Below are 24,105 nucleotides of genomic sequence, written 5' to 3'. Positions count from 1 at the left end.
GTTGGAAAACGCAAACCATGATGTTGAAGCGCCCAAAGTCAGTAATTGGTATGCAGTTACGCTTTGCTTTGGGTTGTGTGGTGCATTGGCACAGAACTGTTGGTGATAGAGAGAGAGAGAGATCCTCAATCAAATGTTAAGAATATCAGTTCATAAGTCACCAGTGCAGGTGTGATTTTGCCCTTGGTAATACATGAGTGACACTAGCAATGCAGCTTGCAATTCATGTCACGAGGAGTGCAAAATATGTGTAGGACAGACTTTGCAGCAAAAGTCCCCATGACTCATGTCACGAATTGCTTTGATGCAGAGGCACCGTGGAGCGAGCAGTAGAGTTGGTGTGTGGGTAAAATCACTGGGGAAGCCAAGCCAGAAAAAAATACATATTACAACATGTGTTGTGATAATTGACAAGTTTGCTCTATACCCTGTTAGTTTATATAGTTTCCCACTGTGATATATAGGCCTAAAGGACGAGACAATAAGACGACACAGTGGCAGAATAAATTCAACCACACATTTGTTTCATCACAAAACCGGAGAGCCACATCTAGTCCTGTGAAGTTCACAAAGCATATTGTATGTAGCAAACAGTCACATGACCTTCAACATGGTCCAGCAAGTTAATGTTGACGACATTTTCGGACCACTAAACAACAATTGATTTAGAACCTCGGTGTTACCGTAAGTCGCGAAGAAAACAGGAGCTACTGCCACTATTCCAGGACCATTTCAACTTCAACATTATCAAATCACCTATGCTTAGTCCAGTGACTGCTAAGATTCCAAAAACAAATCAGTCCAATCAACGTAAGCTAAATATGATGTGGCTGTCCATGGTACTGATTTCTCTCTCTCTGTCTGTGTGTGTGTGTGTGTGTGTGTGTGTGTGTGTGTGTGTGTGTGTGTGTGTGTGTGTGTGTGTGCGTGTGTGTGTGTGTGTGTGCGCACGCGTGCCTGTGCACATGCGTAAGAAGAAAAAAACATCATGACTCACCCTACTTGTAAAGAAACAATGCCCTCCTCCTCTCTTTCATTTTGCCAAAACGGTCTGTGACTTTCATACAGTCCGAGGCTACCTGGCTAAAATGCTTGCTTGCTAGCCTAACTTCCTTTCATGGGTAAAGATGCGGCAGGCCATCTAGTGAACATTAGCCTATTACATCTAGCTACATATTGAACTTTCATCCTCTCAGGCCAGGGGCACAATGTATGAATTTATGGTTGGATCAGAATCACCATTGGCCGGTACGGAGAATGAAGAATTAAGTCCAAATCCATATCTTCATACATGGCTAATTTAGGAAAGGGGCAATTTGAGCTAGCTAGCCACCGGAGGACAAAGACAACGAGATGCAACAGTTCAAGTTTTTTCTGTAAATTACCTTTTGCCTTTGATGTGATTGGTGTGAAGCCAAATCCAAACTTGCTTCCCTTGACACTTTTTTTTTGTGCACCAGCACCATTCACAGTTGAGTTCACTCAACAGCTGTTTGGCTGTTGTTTTATATGTATCTATGTTTATGAAGGGAGGCCAATCGCTTGTGTTCAATGCTACAGGCGGCAACAATGTCATACTATTTTTGACCAGACAGCATCAGCTAGATGGGCTACACGTACAGAGACAGAGGGCCGTTGTTTTCGATCGCTCGATTGCTTTCTCCTGTGAGATACATTCAGCCTTGAGAATTGAAGGGAAAGTATGAAACACAGAGAGACGAAAGATACATTGTAAAAAATAAAAAGTCTTGGTACATTTTGTTGGGAAGCCTGGCTTCCCTTGGCAACCATAAATACACGCCACTGCGGAGCGAATCTTGTATGTAGGGCAGCGCAGGCAACGCCTCTTCAAAACAAATTGTAACGTTATATAGGCTGTAGTGTAGTGCATAGTGTAGCCCTTGCTAGGAGGACTTGAGAACAGCAGTTCATTATCGCAATGTCAGTTGTTTCTGTGGAGGTGCGGCAGTTGTTGCCATGACAGCATATAGTTGGCAAACTCCCCTGTTGCCATCAATTATTAGCAATAGGCTACACATTCAAACGCATTGCTCTGGTCGTTTTTCAGCTGTCTTTCGCCTGTTTTGGAATTAAAAGAACCGCAGTGACACCGACCGTTTTGTGGAATGCTGCATCATGTTGCTACTTGCTGGTAGAACGGGGAACATTTGAAAAAGTAGCCAGCGCTGTCCGTGTTTGGAAAACGATTTCATGTAACGTTAATCTTTCATTCATGTAATCTTTCCTGACCTGATACACTGTTGCCAGGACAGTAAGCGAAAGGGGAAAGCTTTACAGTAGGTTTAAGGCTATGGGAGTGACACTGCACTCACCCAATTCTACAAATAGCCACAGTCTTGATTAAAACTAAATACAATGGGCACGTCTGGAACTGATGTAGTCGCATTCTCAGGGGAAGAGGAGGAAGAAGAGGAGGAATACTATGAAGTTGAGCATCTGCCTCCACTCCTTGAAGATGAGGTGAGAGTAAACATTTATGTTTAGCCTACATTATTATCATCGTAATTATTATTGTTCTCTCAATGGCATATATTATATCAGCCCAAATTATGTACCAACAATATTGTGGACTGAGGTCCCCAGGGGACAGACTTTATTGGCTGTGACATATTCACTTGTGTTATACACTTGTGCAGTCCCAGTAGATAGACTCTTGTGGGGAATGTGCTATTTAACCTAAAGGTGTTCTTCGGCTGTCCCGATAGGAAAAACATTTGAAGAACCCTTTTTGATTCCAAGTATAACCCATTTGGTTCCAGGTAGAACCCATTTAGGTTCCATTTAACACCCTTTCCACAGAGGGTTCTACATGGAACCAAAAAGGGTTCAACCTGAGACACAAAAAAGGGTTCTACCTGGAACCAAAAAGGGTTCTACTATTGGGACAGCCGAAGAACCCATTTGGTACCCTTTTTTTAAAGAGTGTATAGGCTAACCTATGCTCTTGACCGAGTGATTGAATGATTGAAGAAGACATGCTGTTTTCTAAGGTCTAATTTAATCAACAACATGCTCCCTCTCTCTCTCTCAGGATAACAAGACGAGATAAATGTGTCTGTGGCCTTTCCTTATAACTCTCATGGTGATCAGGGACCATATTAATTGTACTGTGGGGTGTACCGTAGTATCCACCACTGATCTGCATGACTAGCTTACTGTACAGATGTATTGACCCTTGCTGTGTCCTCTCTTGGCTTTATGTGGATAACACGGGCATTCATTAAAACACTACCCCATCCCTCAGTTTGAGTGTTTTAAAGCTCCAATGTTAAACAATGTACAGTGGGCAATATGGTTCAGTGCAGAACAGTTATACACAGTTATTCACTCCAGAAGTTTTGAGCTGCAGGTGCCTTTGCAAGTACTGAGACTCCAGAGACACTGCAGGGTAGTCTTGAGTGGAGGGCGGTATGTGCGAGGTCAGCCTGACAGATGCATTCAGCTGTAGCCTACACACAAGCGGAACGAGTGTAAACTTAATCACATTTTACCTTTGGATACTAAGGGGTTAATTAAACCACTAACAGCTCACCATGATTTCCCTCAATGACTTAGTCACCCACTTAGTAGCCCACCCAGAAAAAAAATCTGTCACTACTTCGCTCTTCTTTTCGTTCCTCTATCTTACTCTATTTCCTTCTCTAAACCTTTGAGGTGCTCCACCAGTGTATAGTTGGTCTTCCCTGTGGCTCAGTTGGTAGAGCATGTTGTTTGCAATGTATGCATTCACTACTGTAAGTCGCTCTGGATAAGAGTGTCTGCTCAATGACAAAAAAATGTAAAAAATGTCTTATTAGAGCTCATGGAGTGAGAGGGAAAGTTATGTAGGCCGGCATATTTAACTTGAGGAGGGAGAGGGAGAGACTCAATGTTTCTCTGCGCTGTTCTCAAGGGCAACAGTCTATTTATAGGCTTACTGTATGCTGCTGCTTAGTGACATCTTTCTGCCCTATTATTGTGCCATATTCTACAGAATTATGGGTGTGCTTTATTCACCTTCTGCAAAAAAAATTACGTTTTGTAACGAACAATAATCTCTTAGATCGCTCTCAGATCAACTGAAGAAGGATATTCTGTATTCACTCCAGTTCCAATTTTTAAAATGTATGACAACGACACAAAACCAGGGCCTGCAAAGTATCTGAGTAGGAGTGCTGATCTAGGATCAGGTTCCCCCTGTCCCTGTAATCTCATTCATTATGGTCTAAAAGACTAAACTGATCCTAGATCAGCACTCCGTCTCTGAAATGCTTTGTGTATACAGACCCAGATGTTTTACAGAGAAAATAGTCATGGAAGGTTAGTGAGGACGGGACATCCTAGTGATGAGCTCATCATTCAACTCAGAAAGACAACTTGACTCCCATTATGAAACGAATGACAACGACTGAATGCCCATGTCCCATGAGACTAGGCTTTTGTGAAAAGACAGTGGTCTGTTACACTGTTCAGTCACATGCATGTCATGGAAATGCAGAGTATTGGGCACCACGTCACAATGGAGTCTCTCTATCTCAGTGCTATCAAAGACTTTCTTTTGTGCTCATGTGCCAAGCCAACAAAAGATCCTGTCTTCTTCACGTGATGAAAATGTCGAACATGCCATGAGATGTTTTTTATTTATGGATGCAATTAGGCTTCTTCATAACACGAAATGTGCCCACTTGACTTTGCAGCATTAGGTGTAAGTGTGTTTATTGCTGCAGGACACTTACTGTATTCATTTTTTGTGTGCGTGTGTGTTACTCCTGTGTGTGTTTGTGTGTGTGTATGTCTGCGTGTGAGCACATGCATGCTTGCGTCGATGCCTGCCTGTGTGTGTCCACAGGAGAACGTGTCCCTGGCGGATATCCTGTCGTTGCGGGACATCTGTCTGACGGAGCAGGAGGTGTGGGCGGTGTGTGTGGAGTGTGTCCTGGCCTTGCAGAGTATCGCCTCATCACCCCTGTTCCACACCCTGTGCATCACGCCCGACACCCTGGCCTTTAACGCCCATGGCAACGTGTGCTTCATGGAGCAGCTCAGTGGTGAGTCAACACAGCTCAACACAACCCTGCACAGCTCAACACAGCTCAACACGGCCCTCTCTACATCACAGACGATGCGGTCTCCCTGTCTATTCAGGGTCACATTCATTAGGGCACGCACAAACGTTTAAAATGTTTTGCAACGGGAAACTAAAATGAGTGTGTCCTATTGGACAAGTCCAGGCAGTCCCTCCCTGTTTCAGTTAATGTTCTACCATTTGGTGCCTAATGAACACGACCCAGGTCTATTAGTTATTCAGTGGATTATCTGGTGTTTCATCTCATACTGTACATCTGTTAGTCAGTGCTGTCTGCTATTGTAAAAGGCTGAGGCAGCACTCTCTCCACTGATCAATCAATCTGTCTGATCTGATCTACCATGGTATCCTGAGCTCATGGATCAATATGTTCTTCCTATGGGAAGTCAAAGGGTCATGAAGATCAGGGCCCGTATTCAAGTCCCCCCTTCTATTCATTATGATTTGAAAGTTCAAACTGATCCTAGATCAGTACTCATACTCTGAGATGTTTTATGAACGGGTCCCTAGACTCTCCTCCCCATGAAAAGTTTGTTTCCAAACCCCATCATATTCTCTTTTGGTCAGCAGTATCTGTCTCAAACGAAAATTACACCTTTTTCCAAAATGATTGAAATGTAAAATGGCTGCATTTGCAAAAGAGGGCTGTTTCTTAATTAAAAAATGCTGAGCCTTTGTGCGATTACATCTGTGTGATGTGATTTTGCAGTCGTCTGCAGTGCCTGGTCTCATTTGGATGGAGAGTGTTGGTGAAACTGAGTCATATCTTTCATGTTCAGGATACTGCCTCTTTCTCACTATGGCTTGTCCCTCAGACATTGTGATAAATCCTCTCTGTCAACAGACTAGCTTCTTCCCCTCTCAACGAACCTCAATCATCTGTCTTTTACCAAACAGGGTTACGTCACCACCTGTCACACTCACCTGTGTTGTCCCTTCCACACAAACGTACACAGGCAGGCAAGCAGGCACACACACACACACACACACACACACACACACACACACACACACACACATATGCATGGACGCACAGACATACATGCGCACTGGATTCTCTCTCTCACACACACACACACACACACACACACACACACACACACACACACACACACACACACACACACACACACACACACACACACACACACACACAAACCCATGCAGACACATAACCATTCCGGGATAGCCTCCCATTTTCCCCATGGCAACATCAGTAATTGATAAGCATTGATGAGCTCAACAGTGTCCACATTGCCAAGGGGATTGTTGCCACGGTAACAGATATTCTGGCTGTCTATCAGTGCCTTTGACTCATCCTGGATTCACATTAGAATCTATTGCTGATCAGTAATTTGGTTGATTTGTTTTAACCACAATGGAACACTAACCAGCACTTATATGCCAATACTACTCTTCTTCCCTACATTAGGTTTAATTGAGCTTAGGAGCTTTTTCTTGAATACTGATGCATGTGTGAGATCATCACGTGTCCCCTCATGATTGAGCCTACATACAGAGTGACCTTATGTGACCAGTTAATGATCAGCATGCAGCAGTGTTATAACTCATGGGGCAGTATCCATTCAATTCATTGGTAGAAAATGGCATTATACTTTTATGACATCGACCACATTGTAATACATATTCATATAAGCTCTCTCCAGTCCCATCTGGGAGAATATGGGAGCCTTAATTTAGATAGTTTTTCTCAATCATAGTGTTAGGGAGCACATTCCTTCACTCACTGAGTTCACTGCAGTCTCCTTCCTATGTGTTTGCCCCTCCTGTCATATCATAGAGCCAGCTTACCTATGATCTCTACCCAATAGTGCTCACTTCTCCTTGGCCGTTCGTTCTGACCCTCTGGAGTGTCTGGCCTCCTCCTAGCTGGGAGCCCATCATAACTCTAGTAGTCAGAGACAGCCCCAAATCTAGACCTGACCTACTTAACTGTCTCTAACTGTGGTTAGAGGAGGCGGAAGGCAGGCGGCTTTATCCCTGCTTCCACCCCAGCACAAACACTGGCCTACTTAAGACTGAAGATTCTCCGCATCGCAACACCGAGGCTCTGATCGGGAGATAGCTGCAGTCCCATTTGTGTGGGATTGTCTCTGAGCTAATGAATGATATACAGTCTGAGTGGGTAGTTTCATTGGCTTAGCACCTGGTTTTATAATAGGCCCCGTATTGTCAATTAGGACTGATACCAACACTACATGTAATAAAACATTTGTTACACATTTTAACACTATTGTTGTGTGCTTCTTCTGCTGGACTGAATGATGTAGATGACTGGTTGCAAGTGGTTTTATTGGCTTAGCACCTGGTCTTATAATTGGCCCCATATTGTCAATTAAGATGGAATAATGTGATCATATGCTTGTGGAACGGTAGGCCTACCAACACCACATATAATAAAACATTTATTACACATGTTAACTAGATGTACTTTTGTATGCTTGTCTTGCAGATGACCCTGAGGGCTCGTTTATACCTCCAGAGTTTGACAAGACTGGCAGTACCTTTGAGGTAAGGGGATTCTTTCACTACGAATGGCTACTTCACAGCATGTTTTGTGTCTCATTGTAGCAGATGTTACAATACATTCTTGACATTGAGGGTTGAGAACAAGTAAGAAAACAACAGTTGAGGTCCCTTTCGTTTACCAGGCCTTTTTGTAATATTTTCTTATATAGTCAAGTAAGTGGATTTTGCCATTGAGAAAAAGACTTGCACTCTGAAATATGATAAGATTGCTTCTCAAGACATTCTCTTCCATTTATTGTTGTTACTGGACATAATAAAATGCACAATACGGCAGCAACCTTTCAATGTTGAAGTTTGTTTGATGAACACTGTGCCTACACATTAGTCCACCATACTTCATTTACTAGAAATCAATATTACATAAACGCTATTTCAAAACAAACATGGTGGAAATCAAAGGAATCTAAATCGTCTTTATGGATAGCAGCAAATACAGAGGATAACAATAGGTCTCACTAAGAAAGGATTTTACTCTTTCATTACATCTATCTTTCTGTCTGATTCACTTATTTTCCCTCCCTCCCTCCCTCCCCTCTCTCTCTCTCATCTCTTGTTCACTTATTTGCTATCAGATCTCCCTCTCTCTAATTTCTCCCTCTGGGTTGTGTAGCTCCATGAATTTATTTCCTGTCTTGACAACATTTATCAGTTGCTCAGTTTCAGGTTTAATGTGTGTGTCTATGGTTGTCTAATGTATCTAGTCTTCCAATATCTTCCAATGTACATAAGTGCTCCAAGTGGAGCGGCTGGGGCCATAGAAATATAATTCTTTCTAGTAATTATATTTCTATGGCTGGGACCTGCTTGTGCACACAACGGGAACTAGACATGACCTTTCAGCAGCTGGTAGATTTAACATGTTCTGGCTCTTGACATGTTTATGTGTTATGTCTCACACTTTGAGATCTGGATCTTCCACCTTTCCCATATCCACCACATAAGTATGGGTTACATTCCTTTTAATTGTTTGCAATAATGTTTGTATCTTGTCTGAGATTCGACCTAAAAAAACACCTGGTTCAGATTCATTCAAGAGCCAACATGTCAACCATAATTGCAACAGAGAGCACAATTCCCCCAAGTACAGCACAAGAGACGATTGTCAAATATCTGCAAGTTACAATAATAGTTCGCTGGAGTAAAAGTGTCTGACTTTTCAGCTTTCAGTCTCTTGAGTCTTACAAAGAGACAGGCTCTCATGAAATTCCCACTTATGTGCTGTAATTTCATCTCCACTGACTCCTGGTTTTGCAGCCAATGATCTGATGAGATCCAAGGCAAATATGGAGAGATCATTATGCGTTTGTTAGATGAGGCGCCAGAATGCATTGCCTGCCAGGCATAATGGCTCGATTACAACGAACAAGCAGAACTTAACGCACTTGTGCAGGTTACCGCTGGATTTCTTAAAACACTACTAACGGGAGATTACATGCACCTGCGGGCTAAATTGAGCTTGGTTGCAACAACGAAACCAATAAGGATAAACCAGCAGATCAGTTGATCTCTTGTTGTTACCATGTCAAGTGATTATGATACCATACAGCCGGTCTAGATTCCCTAAATCCCTCTCCCAATTAAATATCGACCTATCAGGAGCATCGAAAACCATAAGGTAGATGAACGTAAAAAATACTTATTAGAGTATAAGAATATAGAAGTAGTAGGCCTATATTTCATTCAAACGTTTCACTTTAAATGGCAAAATAATACATGCCATTTTAAATAACTTTAGTTTAAGTTGAATTTATTTGCACCAGAGAAAACAAGTGATAAACAACAATACAGATAAAAACAATGAATAATTAAAACAGTGTGCAGGTGTGGTTGAAAGCCCATGGGATTATATGAAAAGCACACTACAAAAAAACTATCTACAATACATAAGTACAAAAAAAAAAAAAAAAAGTTTGTTAAAACAAATAACAAAACCTACTAATTATAAATGTATAACACTAATTGTAAATTAATAAATGAATTGATCAGTAATCATTTGTTTACATGTGTGTGTTCATGTGAGAGTTAGGCTATATTGAGGAGATTACTGAGTAGGATCATCAGGCTGACCCCCAGTCTTCACTTGAACTTATTGAGCGAGGGTGATATTTTGGCAATGTGAGGATAAGAATTCCAGAGTATGGTACCTCTGTATCTGATAGAGAATTGACTATGTGAGGTGCGGCAGTGGGGAGGGTGAAGGTTATCGCAGTGTCTTGTGTTATATAGATGGATTTCAGAATTAACCTGGAAGAATCCATTGAAAGGTTTAGGTGAACTGTCCGGGCGGTATGAGTATTTGTAGATAAAAGAGCATAATTGGCGTACATTGTTGTAAATAGACAAGATGTTGAGTTTCTTAAACAAAAGGTGCAGATGATGCCAGGTAATTAGAGGAGGTGGCTAGGCATGCAAATGTATTTTGTATGATGAGTCATTTGTGTAGGTTGGAGGCATATGAACTGGCCCAGACAATATTACAGTAAATGAGATATGGGTAAATTAAGCTATAGTATAGAGTTAGGAAGCAAGCCTGATGAACCAAACCACTTATCTATCTGATGATACCAACAGATTTCATCACTTTGCTGCAGACAAATTGAATATGATCTTTCCAGGATAACTTTTCATCAATTAGAACTCACAGGAATCTAATTGATGTGACTGGTTCCATTTCGTTCCCACTAATTGAGAATCTGGCTCTTTTTTTCAAATTGTATTTTTGAATATTTCTTATTCTTACTAGCGAATACAATAAAGTTTTATTGTTTTACATTCAAAGATAATTTGTTTGTCTGGAACCATTCAGAAAACTTGGCCATGCCTGAGTTGACTTCATTAATTAGTGAATCCAAATTATGGGATAAAATCAAATTGGTTTCATCAGCAAAGAGAAGGGGAAGTACGGTAGAAGACACAGCAGCAAGGTCATTGATGTTGATTAGGAGTAACAAAGGTCCAGTTATCGAACCATGTGGCACGCCACAGGATATCTTGGCCCTTATAGATGCACAGCTGTTTGCGTCAACAAATTATTCTCTATCATAAACATAACTATATAACCAATTATATGTATAATCATGAAAACCGTAATAATACAATTTAGAAAGTAATATTTCAGCCATCGGATGAATCTAAAAAGGTGCCAAGAGTGTATTCATTGTTGTTAAGGGCTGTAAAGATTTTATCCACCAGTTGCAAATAGTGCCATATCTGTGATTTTCAAGTCTTTAGGAACAATACCAGTTCGCATAGATTTATCTATTTGACAATTACCACAGTAGATTTGCCGTGGTAAATGAGGAAATACTTTATTTCAGTTGTAAGGAATGATTGTCAAATAGATAAATCACCATTAGTTTGCTCACAAAGTAGGAATAAATTGTTCCCATGATAATACCAACCAGAGGGTGAAATGGTCTTGAAAAATGATGGCTGCAATCAAGACTAAAAGATAACCTTAACATCCACGTTAGGGAGCGGTAATGTTGGTTGCAATTGAAACCAGCTCTGCGGGTTATTTTAGCCCGTATTGATTGTTTTAACGAGAGATCAGCTGGCGATAATCTAGTAGCTTTCGATGGTTGCAATTGGCCTAATAGGTCTGAAGGCGTTCATATGAGGGAGGAACATTGCCTTGGCCTGGCCGACTGCAGCTTTATTGACATCTTAATGGCCTGATGAATTACTTCCTCAACCAAAAGCATGCCAACTAGGTGTAGTTTCCACCAAGACCCCACAGAGATGCCCAAAGGACTTGTGCTGCCCAAAGGACTTCTGCTGCATATACTAATAAACGGAGGTTGTCATGGGATACAGTAGTGATTTATGGCTTCTTTTTTAGTACATGAGCTGCTGACATGAGGTAAATAACACATATTTGAGGTTTTAATTCCCATATGGTTTAAAGTGAACATGTCCATACAGTGTAAACATGTCTAAGCAGTCTTATTGTTTTTTTTATGATTTGCAGTGTGGTGAATGTTATGGGTCAGTTTGAGGTCACTGACTCTCTGAATCTTCTCCAGGGACATGTGTACTCTCTGGGCTCCACCCTCTCTGCTGCGTTGGACTTTGTCATTGAGCCAGAGCTGGAGGCAGAGCTGGGGGAGGAGATTCAGAGACTGCTGGAGCAGATGCAGGAGGAGGGGCCAGAGGACAGGCCACTCCCCCAGGTAACGTCACCATCATGGATGAACTTTAATGGAGTGCTGTCTTTACGCTCTTATTATACAAATTACGGAGTGGCTGCGATTCCGAATTCTCTGCAAGTCTCTTCCCAATAGCAAAAGTCCAAAGCTTTAGTGCATGTCCGGGATTCTCTACTTTATGCACAGTCTCTGATCTACTCATTTGGCTGCCCAGAGAGCAGGCTACCAACAAACTACACTGGCAAATTTCAGTGATCAAATCAAAATCAAATGTATTTATATAGCCCTTCTTACATCAGCTGATATCTCAAAGTGCTGTACAGAACACCAGCCTAAAACCCCAAACAGCAAGTAATGCAGGTGTAGAAGCACGGTGGCTAGGAAAAACTCCCTAGAAAGGACAAAACCTAGGAAGAAACCTAGAGAGGAACCAGGCTATGAGGGGTGGCCAGTCCTCTTCTGGCTGTCCTGGGTGGAGATTATAACAGAACATGGCCAAGATGTTCAAATGTTCATAAATGATAATCACAGTAGTTTTCGAGGGTGCAACAAGTCAGCACCTCAAGAGTAAATGTCAGTTGGCTTTTCATAGCCGATCATTGACAGTATCTCTACCGCTCCTGCTGTCTCTAGAGAGTTGAAAACAGCAGGTCTGGGACAGGTAGCACGTCCGGTGAACAGGTCAGGGTTCCATAGCCTCAGGCAGAACAGTTGAAACTGGAGCAGCAGCACAGCCAGGTGGACTCGGGACAGCAAGGAGTCATCATACCAGGTAGTCCTGAGGCATGGTCCTAGGGCTCAGGTCCTCCGAGAGAAAGAAAGAAAGAGAGAATTAGAGAGAGCATGCTTAAATTCACACAGGACACTGGATAAGACAGGAGAAATACTCCAGATATAATAGACTGACCCTAGCCCCCCGACACATAAACTACTGCAGCATAAATACTGGAGGCTGAGACAGGAGGGGTCAGGAGACACTGTGGCCCCATCCGATGATATCCCCGGACAGGTCCAAACAGGCAGGATATAACCCCGCCCACTTTGCCAAAGCACAGCCCCCACACCACTAGAGGGATAGCTTCAACCACCAACTTACCATCCTGAGACAAGGCCGAGTATAGCCCACAAAGATCTCCGCCACAGCACAACCCAAGGGGGGACGCCAACCCAGACAGGAAGACCACGTCAGTGACTCAACCCACTCAAGTGACGCACCCCTCCTAGGGACGGCATGGAAGAACACCAGTAAGCCAGTGACTCAGCCCCTGTAATAGGGTAGTGATGAATGGAGAATGGTGCTCATTTAATAACGTTAGATGACAAGATCACAACATGATAGTATTCTACATAACATAACCAAATACAGTCTTCAGAAACCATTCATACCCATTGACTTATTCCACATTTTGTTGTGTTACAGCCTGCATTCAAAATTGATTACATGTATTATTATTCTTACCCATCTACACACTATACCCCATAATGACAAAGTGGAAACATGTTTTCAGAAATGTTTGCAAATGTATTGAAAATGAAATACAGGTACATAAGTATTCACACCCCTGAGTCAATACTTTGTGGAAGCACCTTTGGAAAACAGATACAAGAGACATGACATACTGATATGCAACTGGATGTGCACAGACACTGAACATGAGCAGCACCGTGTGGAGGAGCAATGACAGTGCAATGTAGATAGGTAGTAATGGGAAGGTTGGCTATTTTTAATGAGACTGATATTTTTTACTCGTTCAGTCAAAAGAACAAATCTTTCGACAAATTTTGTTTATTTGAGTGAGTAACGTCCAGAGCACGCAGGACACTATCAGTGAACAAGCCTCTCGTTCACATCTCGTTCACCATAGTGGGCTTATTGGATCTGTCATTTGTAACTGCTTTAAACAATGTACATTTGTTGACTGCTAGGCATACAAAATCGATTATTTCTTGATACATTTAAAAGGAAATCTAGTTGTGGACACAACCGGACTAGATTGTGAACGACTCTTGATGTAATGCATTGCTTGACTGCTGTGAGGGTGAAAAGCACAATATCGTTTGTGAACTGTAGTCCCCCCATATTCACCCCCCCCCCCCAAAAGATTTGTTCTCAAGTTTGAGTTTGTTGAGCAGAGGCGGTGTATGTTTTGGTTCTATAAAGCTGTGTTCATCATAACATTCAATAATCAATTGAATTCCTTCTTGCACCACGCGATTAATTATTAGTTCTGAACATGTAATTTTGTTCTCTATGTTGCCTGCTGCATGATCTATTGTCCTGCACGCATATATGACAGAGAGTTATTAGTTGGAGCAGAGCACGTCTCTAGATCTTCATGAGCCGGAGGAGTGTGTATCAATCATGCTGTAGGACTTATTGGGGCCAGCAGGTCAAACAAACAGCAAAAATTAACGAGTCACTCAGAAAAAAACGAATCCTGACTCAAGTCAGTAAAAATAGTTGTTCAAAAATAACAAATCGTTCTCAAACGGCACATCACTACAGATAGGGAAAATCAAAATGGAGGATGTCACAGTCATGCTCTAAAAAGCGAGTCGCACACTCTATATACAATCTCCCAGTAATTTATTGGGTAAAGCGTCAATGTTTCGGCATCATTGTGCCTTCTTCAAGGTCACTAGTCATGCACGAAACAAGAATTCTGCCCAGGAGATAAAACTCAGATATGAAGTTTACACCAATATTTTATTTTGGGAAACAAATGAAATTGGTTTCAACATTGTGTCCTCAACAGTGAGTCATCAACAATGAAATAGCAAAACATATTAAAACCCTGAAGTGCATAGTTTATATTTATATTAATATAATCTGAACGGTAAATGTGAGAAACGTACCGTTTCTATATAAACTTACCATTGCGTCATAAAGTACTTTATGTCTATGCTAGCTGATATATTATGTGTCTTCCTCTCAGGACCTCCTCTCCCTTGCAGAGGAAAAGCTAGTAGATACCTCTTCCACAGCCCTGTGCCGGAAACTCTCTTCTATAGGACGAAGAGTTCTGTCAATCGAATCCGTCGCAACATTTCAAGGTTTGCCTTTAGACATGGGATATGTCTGTGTATATCTATGTAAACTTACATTTCTATTGTAGTCCACTGTGTCCATTTCCATACTACCTGTGTATCTATCCACAGATGGGTGGGATGGCTCTTGGGAGGCTCGATGGCAGCAGCCCAAACCCAACTGGCAGCTCCACAAGAGCATCAGCTCTGAGGACAGTAGCTCCAAAGACCAGGGCATTGTCTCACATACCACGGCAGAGAACCCGGACTTAAACGACTCCAATGGCCTGCATCGGCATCACGTATGTGGAGCCTGGGACTCCACCCTTTGGGCGGACGGTATGGGGGATGTGGAAGAGAATGGATGTGTCAGAGAGGAGGACATGTTTGGTTCTCAGTTGGATAGCAGATCTCAGAATAGTTCTCCTGTACACAGGAGGGCTCAGGAGAGGGCTGGGAGGGTGAGGGGGGTTCTGAATCGTTCCTGCTCCGTTCCAGACTCCAATAATCCCCCCGCATTCCCGCCCGCGCCCCATGGGGATATCAGTGTCAATGTATCGGACCTCACAGAGATAGGAGCTGAGGAATGCATGGGGCACGGGTCTGTTTGGAGCAAGAGAGGGGACAGAGAGAAGGCCCCTTATCAGTGCAATGACTCCGAGCAATGGGACTCAGCGAGAGACAGTGAGACATTAGAAGGGGAAAGAGATTCTACCATGCCCAAATGTGGTGGTGAAACCGATTCAGACAGTCAAAGTGGAACACGAGATGAAACCTCTTCGTCCCGCCCAGCTCAAGACCCGGACATGTTGGTCGACTCTGCTTGCAACATGACTTTAACCTCCAACCTTTACACTCCCAATAATCACATGACTAAAAGCATGCTGTGCCTCAATGAAGAATCTCAGGATGAGGTGAGTTCAAGGATTAGTTTCATGTACTGTACAATGTATGTAGATGTGATGCCTTCGTTTCAGGAAAGTTCTTTTTCACAACTCTTCCGGACGGTTTCCCAGACCCAGATTAAGCCTATTCCTGAACTAAAAAGCACTTTCAGTGGTTATTTTTCATTGACCATGGTTTTTTGTCCAGGACTGGCTTAATCTGGGACTGGTGAACTTGGCCAAGAAGGAAAGAAATGTTAACAGTGATTTTTATTGATTGTGACCTAGTGGATCTCTCTGAGGGATCTCCTCACACGGAGTGGGCAGAGACTGTCTGTGAATGAGCTATGGGCCCTGTGTCATACCTGCCTCTCCACACTGCAGACCTACTTAGACTACCCAGGTTGGACTCCTCACTTCTTAAGTTAACCAACCTCTGGTTCTCTGCTCTGTGTAAATCAATTACATCATTTACTAAGCAGTAAGCATCCAATCCCTCACCTTGTCTGGTCTCTGTAAACTACTTTGCTGTTGATTAAATTATAATGAGAAACGTCACTATGACAGTGGCAATAAATCATTTCAGACTTTGTTCAGTTCGACATACATTTGATGTCATTTATTAAAATGTATTAACCTCTTAGGCTTACTCTTCTTTCTTGTTCTTTATTTCCTTCCTGAAAGCATACCTATGCCTGGATACAATGTATGTGGGTTGTGAGGGAGAAGTTCTCTTCTTGAAACCTAAAAACACAGGTATGGCTCTTTTTGCTTATACAGTACACGGTAGTCAGCAATACTCTGTTTGGAATGATAAAGTTACTTCGCCACTTTCCATTTATTCTTTGTCTCTGTTTATTTATTTACAACTGCTGTGACTTCAAATATTCAAAAGTTATCCTGAGAAAAGTGTCTTTGAGTAAAGTGTCCGAAGGAACATTCTATGAAATTATGTCACGTTCAATAATTCAACGTGAATTTTCCTCGTAGGATCTTGTGATGCATTTTATCTGGCTCCTGAATTCCAGGATCATGGAATCGTAACTGAAAAGGTTTGCCTCAACTTCTGACATTCATCTTTTAAAATAAAACCTTTTTCTCCATCAAGTAGATGCTTTTGATTACTGATTAAGTGGGTGTCATCTGTCTGTCTGTCCGTCCATCCATCTGTATGTCTTTCTCTCGGTCCATCCGTCCGTCCTTCTGTCTGTTTTTAGGCCTGTGTTTATGGGGTGGCTGCAATCCTATGGGCCACGGCCAAGTTCAACCTGTCAGCCAATCAGAAGCTGGCTATGCCCAGGAAGTTGAAGATGCTGCTGCTGGAGATGGCCAAGAGGACGCCCATCGAGAGACCTTCCATTGTCGTAGCTAAAAAGGTCGTCAACCACTCTAGTGAAAGCACATTCATCTATTCTTCTTTTGATCAATGTTTTAGTAGCAATAATTACATATGTAACATAATTTAGCATTTTTAATAGACGGCAATCGTGACACCATATATTGTGAATGAATGAGCAAAGTTTCTTTGCTGTAAAGTGTGTTGCAATTTCAAATGCACTTTAAATGAAGTTTGATTTGATGAACAAATTAACTAATTAAGTATCTTAGGTGCTGAGGTATAAGATTTTATTTTATTATGTTTCTGCTGTTACAGAGCTGTCGGGATTATCTATCACGCCAAGGAACGAACGCTGAGACAGTGTGGACGAAGCTGATCAACAGAGTCCACCCGGTACCACTCCACTGTACCACTGTAGCTACTGTTTGGCAGGGGTAGTGAGAAACATACTGCCCCTCAGAGTGAAAGGGAGGACACATTGCTATTCCATTATTGTCTGTCGAGGATAACTCCCTCCCTTACCTTTCAGCCACTCACAAAGGACATTGATGCAGAGGATCAGAATGGATTGGACAGTAGAGTAAGCTCAAGTCAGGAATCAACACGTATCAAGAGTGGTACGATTAATTCATCTTTTCAGACATTATGTTTAAGCGATTTAGTTGACCTTGCATCTACATACAGATTTGTGATCATCAAATGGTATTGATGTTGTAACTGAGACTGTTGTAACTGTGTGTAGGGTTTGTGCCCATGGCCACTGAGAGCCGATTGGCTCCTGTACCTGGCCCTGTTCCCCATAGCTATCCAATTAGCGGAGCCCCCCAGCTTCCAGAGGCCTTCACTTCCCTTGCCACACACTTCACCCCCATCGTCCTGACCAGGGAGGGGGACACTGAGGAAACTCCCCTTCCTGCTTCAGACATTGAGGAGTAAGCAGTATGCCTCCTTTCTATGGAGATAAGAAGTACCAGTCAAGGAATTATTTCACACACCATTGATGTTTTTGCAAGTTGAAGCTTGCCATAGTTGCTTTATTGATTGTGGCAGAGATGTCATTGAATGTCAGCACTGATTTCAAGAATGCATTTTTAATTATCACATAATTTTGTGTTGCAGGGCTATAAGTGAAGTCACAAGAGGCAATGACATCCAGCCTGTGCAAGAGGCCAAGGACCGAGAAACCCCCTCACACCTTGAGGACCTACCCCTACCTCAGTCAGATAGAGACCTACAGGACAACGGACAGGACAGCCCTGCCAATCAAAGGAGCGTGGTCACACATAAGCTTTCCTCCACTGCCTCTAGGACATTGGTCAACTCTCCACCTCCCACCTCCCCCGAACTCAGCAACCAGAGGACTCCCGTTTCAGACCACCCACTCCCTCCTTCGACCACACAATTGACTTGGTCTTCCTCTTGCCAATCGTCATCCTGCTCTCATCTGACTGGTGGTGGTGTTTTCAACAACTTCCTCTTGCGTCAGGACCCTTTAACAGGGCACTTAACCCTGGTGCCAGTGCAGATAACAGTCCCTGAGTCCCTCCATGGTCTGGAGCTCAATCTGCCCCTGATCTCAAGCTCCAGCTACCTCCAGGGTCAACCCACACATCCACGGGGCCCTAGAGACCATCTGACCCCTGGCCAGGGAGCTGAACCTCTTTTGGAATGCCTTAATGGCAGACCCTCGGACCCCAAAGCGTCCATGCCCCATCCCCAAAATGGAGAAGGAGGTCCAAAGACAGGAGAAGGTGAGGGTGAACACCTATCAGAGTCCCATGGACCTCCTCAGGGAGACTCATCTCCTCCCCTCTCCCCCCTGATGAACCCTTCCCTACAAGAGGTTATTGGCCTGCTCAGGGCAGAGTTTGCCTTTGATGGCTATCTGGAGAATGGTGTAGAGGATCTAGCAATGGGTAAGTAACATGAAGATTGATATTCATTCTCAGGTAACCTATGGCCCCAGATCTGTTTTGACAACTTCTACGGTTCTTGTCACACCAGTTGGTAAGACCACACAAACAGATATGGCACCAAGCTAGTAGCCCTTTTCTCCCTGTTTTTCCCCCGACTGAATTTGGTTAGGATAATTGCATTATAGAGAGATGGAGAAAAGATACATTTTATTTGTCACATGCGCTGAATTCAACCTTACAGTGAAATGCTTACTTACAAGACCTTAACCAACAATGCAGTTTTAAGAAAATTAAAAATTAAAAAAAGAGATAAAAGTAACAAATAATTAAAGAGCAGAAATAAAATTACAATAGCGAGTTGATATACATGGGCTACCGGTACAGAGTCGATGTGCGGGGGCACCGGTTAGTCGAGGTAATTTAGGTAATATGTACATGTGGGTGGCGTTATTAAAGTGACTATGCATAGATAATAACAGAGAGTAGCAACAGCGTAGAAGGGGCTTGGGGGTAGAAGCTGTTTAGAAGCCTCTTGGACCTAGACTTGGCGCTCCGGTACCGCTTGCCGTGCAGTAGCAGAGAGAACAGTCTATGACTAGGGTGGCTTGTCTTTGACAATTTTTAGGGCCTTCCTCTGACACCGCCTGGTATAGAGGTCCTGGATGGCAGGAAGCTTGGCCTCAGTGATGTACTGGGCCGTACACACTACCCTCTGTAGTGCCTTGGGGTCGGAGGCCGAGCAGTTGCCATACCAGGAAGTGATGCAACCCGTCAGGATGCTCTCAATGGTGCAGATGTAAAACCTTTTGAGGATCTGGGGACACATGCCAAATCTTTTCAGTCTCCTGAGGGGGAATAGGTTTTGTCGTGCCCCTTTCACGACTGTCTTGGTGTGCTTGGACCATGATAGTTTGTTGGTGATGTGGACACCAAGGAACTTGAAGGTCTCAACCTGCTCCACTACGGCCCCGTACTCGGTCCTCCTTTTCCAGTAGTCCACAATCATTTCCTTTGTCTTGATCATGTTGAGGGAGAGGTTGTTGTCCTTGTACCACATGGTCAGGTCTCACACAGTCAGGTCTCCTTTTGTCCAGGTGTGAAAGTGCAATGTGGAGTGCAATAGAGATTGCATCTGTGGATCTGTTGGGGGCGGTATGCAAATTGGAGTGGGTCTAGAGTTTCTGGGATAATTGTGTGTATGTGTACCATGACCAGCCTTTCAAAGCACTTCATGGCTACAGACGTGAGTGCTATGGGTCAGTAGTCATTTAGGCAGGTTACCTTAGTGTTCATGGGCACAGGGACTATGGTGGTCTGCTTGAAACATGTTGGTATTACAGACTGACAGGGTGAGGTTGAACTTGTCAGTGAAGACACCTGCCAGTTGGTCAGCGCATGCTCGGAGTACACGTCCTGGTAATCTGTCTGGCCCTGCAGGCTTGTGAATGTTGACCTGATCACACAGTCATCCGGAACAGCTGATTCTCTCATGCATGTTTCAGTGTTACTTGCCTTGAAGCGAGCATAGAAGTTATTTAGCTCGTCTGGTAGGCTTGTGTCATAGGGCAGCTCTCGGCTGTGCTTCCCTTTGTAGTCTGTAATAGTTTGCAAGCCCTGCCATTTCCAACGAGCGTCAGGGCCGGTATAGTACGATTCGATCTTAGTCCTGTATTGATGCTTTGCCTGTTTGATGGTTCGTAAGAGGGCATAACGGGATTTATAATAAGCTTCCGGGTTAGAGTCACACTCCTTGAAAGCGGCAGCTCTACCCTTTAGCTCAGTGCGAATGTTGCATGTAATCCATGGCTTCTGGTTGGGGTATGTGCGTACAGTCACTGTGGGGACGATGTCATCGATGCACTTATTGATGAAGCCAGTGACTGATGTGGTGTACTCCTCAATGCCATCGGAGGAATCCCGGCACATAGTTTAGCATCTGCTTCATCTGTCCACGTTTATAGACCGAGTCACTGATGCTTCATGCTTTAATTTTTGCTTGTAAGCAGGAATCAGGAGGATAGAATTATGGTCATATTTGCCAAATGGAGGGCGAGCGAGAGCGTTGTACGCGTCTCTGTGTGTGGAGTAAAGGTGGTCTAAAGTTTTTTTTCCCCCTCTGGTTGCACATTTAAAATGCTGATAGAAATTAGGTAAAACTGATTTAAGTTTCCCTGCGTTAAAGTCTAGGAGCGCCACCTCTGGATGAGCGTTTTCCTATTTGCCTATGGCTGTATACAGCTCATTGAGTAAGGTCTTAGTGCCAGCATCGATCTGTGGTGGTATGTATACAGATGAAAACTCTAGGTAGATAGTGTGGTCTACAGCTTATCAAGAGGTACGCTACCTCATGCGAGCAAAATCTCAAGATTTATATATCTTATATATCGTGCACCAGCTGTGGTTTACAAATATACATAGGCCGCCACCCCGTGTTTTACCAGAGGCTGCTGTTCTATCCTGCCGAAAGAGTGTATAACCCGCCAGCTGTATGTTAATAATGTCGTCATTCAGCCATGACTCGGTGAAACATAAGATATTACAGTTTTTAATGTCCCGTTGGTAGGATATACGTACTTTTAGTTAGTCCCATTTATTTTCCAGCAATTGAACTTTGGCTAACAGTACGGATGGCAAAAGGCACCTCGATCTCTTTCTGCAAAATCTCAGTTTCTTTCTCTAGCAAATGACGGGGATGAGGGCCTGTTCGGGTTTTTGGAGTATATCCTTCCTGTCCGACTCATTAAAGAAAAATTATTAGTCCAATTCAAGGTGAGTAATCGCTGTTCTGATATCCAGAAGGTCTTTTTGGTCATTAGAGACGGTAGCAGCAACATTATGTACAAAAGAAGTTAAGTAATGCGAAAAAACTAACAAAATAGCACGGTTGGTTAAGAGCCAATAAAATGGAAGCCATCATCTCCGGCGCCATCATACGAGTTGTGACATTAAAGAGTATGATATCTGGTGTGAACTTGTATGACAAGCTTTCTGTCTAAAAACCTGTAATTGATGTACTGTCTCATGTTTATGTGTTTGAAGGGGAATATTTCCTGTCTCTGAAGGACCTACAGTACCAGACATTCTGCAATGTTGTGAAAGAGAAGTTCTGTGACCTTTACTGGAATGAGGACTTATTGGGAGTGCTACATTGTGTGGTCAACTACAGCCAATTATCTCTGTGAGTATGTCAATGATTGCCTGTTTCATTGGTGATCCAAATACAGGTCTTCTCTCAATAACAGAAGCCTAACAGAAGATAAATGATACAAGTGAAAAAAGATTCACACTTTCATTTATATAGACGGAAAGCATTAGCAAACACTGATCCTGTTCTCACTTCATCTCTAGTAATTCTTTAAAGGGCGCTGAAGTTCCTGATTTGGCCACGTTGTTTTTACTTGCTTATTAAGAAATCCTGGCGGCCATGACTGAACCCAAATGAAACTTGTTTTCAGGGTGAGGTTTGATGCGGGTGTTGTTTGGGGGTGTGTTTGCCATTCAATCACAACAAACAAGGGCAGTAGTGAGTAGTGACAACTAGGTAAGCTAAGCTAACTTTGCTACTGAGAGATGTTTTGATGTTGAGGACTTCTCCCGTCCTGACTGACTCGCCAAATCTGTACTGACCTTGTGTTTAGCCAAGCTGATTACTACAAGCTTTTTCTCTGTCAAATCACAGTTATGCCAAGATGGCAAGAACCAGTGTTCGGAATGTGTTTCATGAGACACTTGTTTTACAACACCTTGCTATTGAAGTAGCTTGCAACTTAGTTTCAAAGTTTAGTCACATCATGTAAAGACATGTTACAGTGGACACGATATCAACTGCGAGTTGAATGCCCATTATTCAGTCAACTCAGCTGTCCTATAACACAATATTCTAGAACTGGCTAGTTTTGTCACGTCTCTCCTTATGTCCGCTGTTAGATCTTTCCCGGGGGACAAATCCCAGCATTACTAATATCCAGACAAATGTATGCTAAATGTAGATATTGCACAAACGTCGCCCAGCTTGAGTTTAGATACATTTATCAACTAAAAATGAATGGGTTTGTTTGACAAAACATTTTCTGCTGTAAATATCATATTGATGTTTTTATAAAGACATTATGCCGACACATCTTCATATGTATAACCAGACCTAGAATGGCATAGGTATATTTGGCCAAATCTAAGGATTTGTCTGTCTAACCACACACTGACATGCAATGCTCTCTCGGTGAGGTTCTGTCTTCAAGTCTCCAGTGGGTGATGAAGTCGCTTCCATCGATGTCATTTATTACAGGTGGCAGGAGGGGTGGAGTGCATGACACTCCATCCTGGATATGACAGTTTGCCTCAACCCATGGGTCCAGCAGGGAGAGTTCAATAACTACAGGCAGATGTGAGATGCAGAAGGATGGCACCGATGGTATTACTCACCCGGGCCCAGGAGTAGGCTTGTCCATTGGCACTGTGGAAGGGGGCACCTCCTTACAACATAAAGACCCGTAAAAACACACAGCACCGATTACATTGTCAATGGTGGTTATGATAGGTGAATTCCAAGTGATTGTATTTGGAGCTTTGATGACATCAAATATGACCAACCTGATTCAGGTGTCCTCCATTTTTCTGAAACGGGACTGGCTCAGCCTTGTCTGGTGGTCTGTCATCATTATTTTTGCCCTAGAGAATACACAATGTTGTTGGCATGTTATTTTGGTTTGGGGTTAGCTGAAGCCCTTGAATGCTACCTAGCATCCCTAACTCCATAGCTAGCTAGCTATCTAATTAGCAAATCCAACTTGAAATTAGGTAACGTTAGCAAGTTAGCTAGGTAACGTTAGCTAGCAGGGATCTTCGCTAGCCATTTCGAGTTGGAACATTATTAAAAGCAAGCTGGCTACATCCTATCAAACCTGAACTGCCAATGAATAGGCTACAGTTAGCAAATCTGGCATGATAGCCAATCGAGATCCCTCCACCTTGTAGTTGAAGAAGCTGTTGTTAGCAAGGTAGCTAGCTTGTTAACGTTAGCAATGCAAATATTCCTCTGACATTACACATTAGCGAGAGGCTTTGTCTTTCACTAGTTACATCACAGTATCATAGCTAGCCTGGCTCGCTAGCATTATCAAATAATGTAGCTAGCTAGCTAGCTAGCATAACCAAC

The 24,105-nt window shown here is 42.9% G+C and overlaps 1 protein-coding gene across 2 annotated transcripts in view; it reads left to right on the top strand.

The window, feature by feature from the left end:
• The first annotated feature begins 1,810 nt into the window (after window positions 1–1,810).
• Window positions 1,811–24,105, top strand: part of LOC106576784 (kinase non-catalytic C-lobe domain-containing protein 1) — a 63,659-nt gene continuing 41,364 nt past the window's right edge. The window contains exons 1-15 of one of the 2 annotated variants that reach the window (XM_014154182.2): window positions 1,811–2,481; window positions 4,850–5,048; window positions 7,560–7,618; window positions 11,662–11,808; window positions 14,721–14,838; window positions 14,944–15,725; window positions 15,984–16,098; window positions 16,380–16,451; window positions 16,686–16,747; window positions 16,913–17,071; window positions 17,350–17,427; window positions 17,564–17,651; window positions 17,777–17,966; window positions 18,154–18,950; window positions 21,990–22,128. In XM_014154182.2, the coding sequence (XP_014009657.1) occupies window positions 2,377–2,481; window positions 4,850–5,048; window positions 7,560–7,618; window positions 11,662–11,808; window positions 14,721–14,838; window positions 14,944–15,725; window positions 15,984–16,098; window positions 16,380–16,451; window positions 16,686–16,747; window positions 16,913–17,071; window positions 17,350–17,427; window positions 17,564–17,651; window positions 17,777–17,966; window positions 18,154–18,950; window positions 21,990–22,128 (3,110 nt within the window). In that variant the 5' untranslated portion in view covers window positions 1,811–2,376. The other variant, XM_014154181.2, reaches the window with a different exon arrangement.

The sequence above is a fragment of the Salmo salar genome, chromosome ssa18 (assembly GCF_905237065.1).
Source record: "Salmo salar chromosome ssa18, Ssal_v3.1, whole genome shotgun sequence".
NCBI classification, from domain to species: domain Eukaryota; kingdom Metazoa; phylum Chordata; class Actinopteri; order Salmoniformes; family Salmonidae; genus Salmo; species Salmo salar.
The sequence above is the reverse complement of the archived record's forward strand: the minus strand, read 5'-3'. Positions and strand labels throughout refer to the sequence as shown.